Genomic DNA, 7,500 nt, shown 5'->3' with positions numbered 1-7,500 from the left:
TAAATATATATATATATATATATATATATATATATATATATATATATATATATATATATATATATGTGTGTGTGTGTGTGTATGTGTGTGTGTGTGTGTGTGCGCGTGTGTGTGTGTGTATGTTTGTGTGTGTGTGTGTATGTATATATATATATATATATATATATATATATATATATATATATATATATATATATATATATATATATATATATAAATTTATATATACAAACATTCACATTGTCCTGGGCAAGACTTCCAGCTGCATCCGGTCGTGCGAGAGTGCAAAAGGCCAAGATTCCCGATTGTCTAGGTCTTGGTCTTGGTCCACGAGACCTCTAGACCCAGGGGATTCACTTTATTGCTAAATGCATGTAAACCACCACTAGGGTTTCCAAAGTGCGAAAATACGGTATATTGTGGATGTACTAGGAGTGAATCCAAATTGCTCCAGCATCTGTTGCCTCAGCAGGTGGTCTCTGATACTTCCAAAAGGATGTGAGTTTATTGCGTCAGTGACTGCTGCTGTCCAGTCGATCCCCTTTCCCCTTCCAGAGAGGGATGACCACACCCCTCAACAGGTCAGGGGGAATAGTATCCGTTTGCCAGATGGCAGCTAGAACAGCATGCAAATCTTGTGCCACAGGTTCACCACTAACCTTTAACAGTTCAGCTGGGATGCTGCAGATACCTGCTGCTTTACCACTCTTCAGCTTGGAGATTGCCCCCCCCCTCAAAAAAAAAAAAAAAACTTCAGTTAGGGAGGATGGATCCTTAAGGATGTGAGGATTCGGCAAAGGGATCTCGACACTCCCTGCATCCAAGTTAACTGTTGGTGGATGAACCTCGTACAACTGCTCGATACTCAACCCAACGCTCCCGAACCCCAACAGGATAATCTGGTGTTACTGAACAAACTGCAGTCACCTGTGAGGAGGTTTAGAGTTGAGCCTTCTCAGGGCACGATGTAAGTAATTTCCTAAGAAATGGCCTTCGACCTCCTCTGTAAGACTCTTGATAAACTGTTTCTTGCGCACCAGGAAACAATGCAAATCACAAGCCCCTGTCAGACAAGCTTATGTGGCTTTCAGTGTCTTTTGGGAGTTCACCAATCGATTCTTGAGCTGCATCGAGCGTATCATGCTTGTAGATTATGTTGCTGTGTTGAAAACTCTCCTGGAATTGGCTTTATGTGTGTTATATGTGGTTATAAATGATTAATATATTAGGTCGCACAAATATTTAAGAATTTTAGTCAGCACAGCAGAATTTACAAGCAAGAGGAAAAACAAAGGAATGACAGATCTTGATCAAACAGAACGATTGAGTGGTTCAGATTTAAGGAAGAGACAATATAACACTCTTTTCCCCCTTGACTTTCTCTTACAGATCCTGGCCATGATCATCCACGTGTGAGACACAGACGGGACAATGTATTCTTTTGAAGCACAACCGACGGACACAATCCACACGCTCAGGGTGAAGATAATGTCAGAAGGCGTTCCCCTAATTGGCAATCTGAGACTCGAGTTTAACGGCGAACTTTTATGGGACACTATAACGGTTTCGAGCTACGGCATCTGCGACGAAGACTGTGTAGATATCAAAGAAGTCCGCCTTGTGGCCCAACGCAGCTGTGGATTTTTCGTTAACGTTGTCCAGCCGGAAGGGAACGTTATCAGGGTAGTGGCAGACGAAGCGGTCCCCGTCATACAGATCAAGCACGAGGTGGCCCGGAAAGCGGGTGTGGAGGCGAGGAAGCTGCAGCTGAGGGCCGGCAGCGAAAACTTGAAGGACGAGAAGATGCTGAGAGACTACGACATCACCGGGGAGTCTGTTGTGTGGCTGGAGGTCGAGGGCGAGAGAGGAAACGGGAGAGAGAAAAGAAGGGAGGGGGAAGGAGCGGGAGACGACAGGCTGAAGAATGGGTTGCTACTTGTTTCCCTTCTGGTGTTAGTTCCTCTCAGTTTGTGGCTGGCCTACAAAGGTGGGAATAAAAATAAGTAAGGAGTATGTGTCTGCAGTCCGATTTTAAACATTATTGAGGCTGAGTCTGAAAACCTTATAAACACTTTCAGTTCTTGCGAAGCAGGAGCGCACCCATATCTGTTTTTTTTTTTTTTCGTTTCTTGACATAATTGCGAAATAGAAGTCAGTGTAGCTTTTCATCTATTCTTTTCATACGCGCAGTCACACCAGTGATAAGAAGCTCCGAACTACAACGAAATTGATCCCTATCACAGCACAAAGTCTGGCTATAAGAGGGCAAAATCAAGTGAAACGGGCGAAATAAAACGTACGTGGAGACTCTCCTGGTTGAAGAGAACAAGAATATATATTCGACTCATGTGTCGGGGTGGGGGGGGGGGCATGGCTTACAGATGTAAACAAACAGGTGAGGAACTAGTGTTTATTTCGTAAAACAAATATAAGAAAGATTTTTTTCGAATATTTTATATTACGTATGATTACAATTCTTTTCAAAGCATTGCATAATGAAAATGGATTTGTTTTGAATAGCTATAGTGATTACCAAATATAGCTTCTGATTTGAACAAAAAGAGACAGCAGAAAGAGAGAGAGAGAGAGAACAAGAAGTATATATTCGACCCATGTGTTGGGGGGGGGGAGATGAATTACTGTTGTAAACAAATAAGTGAGGAACTAATGTTATATTTCATAAAACAATAAGTAGAAGAATTTTTTTCCAAATATTTTATATTACGTATAATTACGATTGTCTTCAAATCATTGCATAATGATTATAGTTTATGATTTGAAAAAAAGAGCCAGCGGAAAGAGAGAGAGGGAGAGAGAGAGGGAGAGAGAGAGGGAGAGAGAGAGGGAGAGAGAGAGAGAGAGAGAGAGAGAGAGAGAGAGAGAGAGAGAGTGAGTGAGAGAGTGAGAGAGAGAGAGAGAGAGAGAAAGAGAAGGGAGAGTCTAAGAGTGGTCAGACGTTCCTTGAGGTCACGCCCCCTGCTACCAATCATATCGGCGGGTTAGCTAGCAACGCCCATCGCTCGTGACCCCTGACCTGCTTTACAACACTACGAAACACTCGTCCGCGGGTCACGGCTTCGCCCGGCCATTCCCCGCTGGGAGTCTCCCCACACGCGTCTCGGCTCGCGCGCGCGTCCTCTACTCCTTGCCTGGGACCTGCACCAGCGCAAGACTCAGCCTACGCCACGCTTCGCTTCCAGTTACCTCAAGCAGTAAAGGAACCAAAGCAGAACTGTCTCCATTGTCAACGCCAGGGGAATCCAAACCCTGACAAGTGGTGGCAGACGGTGGAATGTCGCATCTTTCCACCTTGGGACTCGACTACAGGCCTCCTATCCCCGAAAAAAATGCAAGTACGCCATGGGCATTTCTTTTCCTTCTCCCCATGTGTGCTGCGCTGGCCCACGCCCGGCCAGTGAATGGTAACCCCGGGCATTCCTTGCACACAGAGGGATATTTGGAAGCAAAATAAAACAGACAATATGTCTCAGCAAAGAATATCCATTGTAACAAATGGAATTAAGACTAAAAATCCATATGTGCACTTTTTTTTTTTTTTTCAAGTGCAGTGTTTTTTTTTTTCAAATATCTAAACAAGTCTGTGTAAAGTGCATTTTCTTTTCTTTTTCTGTTATATACCGTGTTCTGTTTTTTTCGTTATGGCAGACTGTCGTATTTTTAAGGGAATCAATCCCTTATTTATTTCATTCGCAAGAGCAATATATTTGGCGTTTTTTCAGTTTAACTCGATCCAGCTAGCCTAGTTAGCATAAATCGTGTATAATGCTGAAATCTCTTAATTAGTGGGTAAATTTCTGTACACATTTTTCTTAAATAGATCAATTTCTGTTTCTACGAACATTCTATGCCCCGGTTTAACCATGTATTTGTGGGATATTTTTGAATATTTAAAACAGTGGAATTATGCACAAACAAACAATTAACCTCATTCCCCACGCTTCCCACATTCCCTCCTCCTCTACCCTCCCTCGCTACCTAATTCCAATATCTGATCAGGCCATGCGTTCAATTATTTTTTGTCGTGATATTTACTTAAAATATTATATCTTTTAAACGAAATGGTTAAAAAAATGTGTTAAATATGGTAGATGAAATTTTCATCTGCCTTCATGACCATATTTTGACCGCGAGTGACCTGCCTTCCTGACCTTTCCTACTCCTTTTTTGTGGGTTCAAATGAGGTCAGGTCTTGTCAGACGAGGACAGTATCTCACATTTTTTTACCTGTGTTAGCCTAGATATATCTGAATTTCAGTTTATTTTATACATAATAATTTTGATAGCGTGAATGAACATTATCATTGTTCTTTTCCGTTATCGACGTATTTACGATAGTGATGAATTTACTTCAGGCTTGCATGAACATATCTGCGAGCCGTAATAATATTAGCGTAATTCATCGAATTAAATCGTGTGATTTTACATTATTATTATAGTATATTTGTGCACATTCTAAACTACATTAAGCCATTATTGTTCTTTTTCTGTAGATATATTTTTTTCTTGGATTATTCATGTACGGTACATTTTTTTAATTTTATTTATTGGTAATTTGATTATTTAATTCCTCGATCAGTGTGCTTATTTTTTAAACCTTTAATTTTCTAACTACTAGCTTTTGTTATTTTAAGCAAAATTCGAATAATGACCTCGCATGACCTCACTCAGGTAGAAGGTCCCTAATTACAGCAATTTGTATTTATATTTTCATTTATCTCTCAGTGTTAGAGATTAATCATATATTAATTACTATGATTTCCTATTGTTCGTGATTTTCGCTCTTATGATTCATCAATACATGCGAAATTGCCTCAGCCATTCTAACAATTTTCTATTTCTTTCCTTTCATACGATAATCGTTAGTATGCTGACTTGATTTCTTAACATTTTCTTCATTAATCAGCCTTAATCACGAACCTTTTTTTACCATTATTACCTGGTCCTAGGTGACAACCCCAAGCTGGTTTTTGGATATGTAATTAGTGTTTAATGACACACTCTTCCTATGTGTTGCCAACTGCACACTTATCGCACAGACGCCTGTGTGATTATCTACGTGAGATTATCGCTGGTACTTCCCAATGCCGATCTGCTTGCATCATGCGTTGCTCTGCAAGCCTTAGTCTGTTCCGCAGCAGATCTGTCACTAATTTATCCATGTTATGTACTAGATAAAGTGCCATTTTTTGTGATTTTGTGATTCATTATCGCTTTGCTTCGAATTGCTGTTAGTGACGTGTGATAGACACTTACAATCAAATGAGAAAGGACTCCATGTACTTCCTATCAGTCAGATGTATATTGTATGCATGATTGCACACACACTGTAGAACACTGCATTTTTATTTCTTTTTTATAAGGAAGTTTGTTGTTCAAGACTGTCCTTGCGGACTGCAACATGAGTTCAAGCGACACGAGCTGAGAGTGAGCACAGGGAGCTTCACTGACTGGCCGAGCTTCTACTGGGAGGTGATGGTTCAGTGGGCTCTTGATCGGCAGGGGGTGATCGGGGGCCAGGGATAGATCGCGGAGATACACGAGAGCAAGTTCGGCCGCCGCCGGCACAACGTGGGCCGGGTGATGACGGCCAGTGGGTCTTCGGCGGTGTGTGCAGAGAGACACGCATTCTCTTCCTCGTCCCGGTGGAGGGTCGGATCAGCGACGCTTCTTGCAGGTATTAGGAAACGGATCCGCCCCGGGTCGACCATCGCCTATTGCTGGAAGGCCTATATCCGCCTCTCCGGCGAGGGAAAGGCAGTTGACTATTATATTATATATATGAATACACACTGAGACTCGAAGTTAGAAGAGGTAACACCAGAAAGGAAACAAAAACAAAAAAAAAAACATTCTTCAGCCTGTCGTCTCCTGCCATAGTCTCTCAGCATCTCGTTCTTCAATTTTTCGCTGCCGGCTCTCAGCTGCAGCTTCCTCTCCGCCATCCCCGCTTCCCGGGCCACTTCATGCTTAATCTGTATGACGGGGACCGCTTCGTCGACCACTACCTTGATAACCTTCCCTACCGGCGGGACAACGGTAACTTAAAACCCATGCAAGGCTTCGAGCACCTTGCCACCTGTGACATCCACAGAGTCTCCATTGCAGATGCCGTAACTGGAGACCGTTGCTTCAGTGTTCCATAAACACTCGCCATTAAAGGCGAGCCACCAATGGTCACTTGGGGGAACGCCTTCTAACATTACTTTCACCCTGAGTGTGTGGATTGTGTCCGTCGGTTGTGCTTCAACTGAATACATTGTCCCGTCTGTGTCTCACACGTGGATGATCATGGCCAGGATCTGTAAGGGAAGTCGAGGGAGAAGAGACTGTTATATTGTTTCTGCTTTAAATTTAAACTATCCAATCGTTCTGGATAGTTTAAATCAGTCATTCCTTTGTTTTTCCTCTTGCTTGCAAATTCTGCTGTGCTGACTACAATTCGTATCATCTCTGTGGTCTCACATAATAATCATTTATGGCCACATGATTCCCGACATGAACACGTCTCAGGGAAATGCCAGGAGAGTTTTCAACGCAGTAACATCACTAAGTCCAACCGCCTCGTCCCAAGGCCTAATAGGCATGTTCCTCTGTGGTCAAGTCCCCTTCAGCCACTTGGTCTGGGACCAATTCGAGCATCATTAAGCATATTCCAATAAACATGAAGATAAGCGTTGCTGATAATAATGAAGATGGTAGTAACGACCATCATATCTATCTGTATATGTATCTGTGCTATCCCTTCTATCTATATATATTTGAAAATCCTTTAATTTCTATATAAATATAAAATGATTATTCACACACATACGTACATATGCACGCACACACGCACGCGCACACACACACACACACACACACACACACACACACACACACACACACACACATACACACACACACACACACACACACACACACACACACACACACACACACACACACACACACCTATACATACATATATGTAGCCTTCTGCAGATTGTTCATGACTCTTCTCACGTTTACTCTCACTGAGTAAGAAAGATGGTCTAGGAAACAAGAAAGCCATTTGTGAAGTTGCACTGAATGTCCACCAGACATAAAAGTCTGTACAGACGAAATTATCAAATGAACTCCAATGTGCTTTAACCGAAACCCATCGCCCAGGGTGCCAGCTGCGTCGTCCTGACCAGGTACTGGTATCATGCTTGAAGGTGTCCACAGCAGTACAGGGTCCATCAAGCTGCAGAGTGCTGCAAGACGACCAGAGATGCCCTCAGCAAACTCTGGATAGAAGAAGCCTGTTGGACGATCTAGATCGTGGCTTGGGCAGATTATTCACACTTGTCGTGAGGAGCTAAAGAAGAGCCGAGTCGGCGGTAGCTCACCAATAATGATGATGATAATATACATTGTGTTGCTTACTCACCTGCACCTGATAGCGAAAATCATAATATTGGGATGCAGAATTGGTAGGAATAATTCTAATGCGTTCTT

General features: G+C 42.5%; 1 protein-coding gene across 2 annotated transcripts in view; it reads left to right on the top strand.

The window, feature by feature from the left end:
• The window catches only part of LOC113800331 (uncharacterized), a 7,178-nt gene extending 5,152 nt beyond the window's left edge, over positions 1 to 2,026 (top strand). Inside the window, exons 1-2 of one of the 2 annotated variants that reach the window (XM_027351079.2) lie at positions 217 to 967; positions 1,390 to 2,026. In XM_027351079.2, the coding sequence (XP_027206880.2) occupies positions 1,432 to 2,007 (576 nt within the window). In that variant the 5' untranslated portion in view covers positions 217 to 967; positions 1,390 to 1,431 and the 3' untranslated portion in view covers positions 2,008 to 2,026. Of the gene's footprint in view, positions 1 to 216; positions 968 to 1,389 lie in introns of those variants that run through there. The other variant, XM_070133149.1, reaches the window with a different exon arrangement.
• The last annotated feature ends 5,474 nt before the right edge of the window (positions 2,027 to 7,500 follow it).

This window comes from Penaeus vannamei, chromosome 18 (assembly GCF_042767895.1).
Source record: "Penaeus vannamei isolate JL-2024 chromosome 18, ASM4276789v1, whole genome shotgun sequence".
Classification (NCBI taxonomy): domain Eukaryota; kingdom Metazoa; phylum Arthropoda; class Malacostraca; order Decapoda; family Penaeidae; genus Penaeus; species Penaeus vannamei.
The sequence above is the reverse complement of the archived record's forward strand: the minus strand, read 5'-3'. Positions and strand labels throughout refer to the sequence as shown.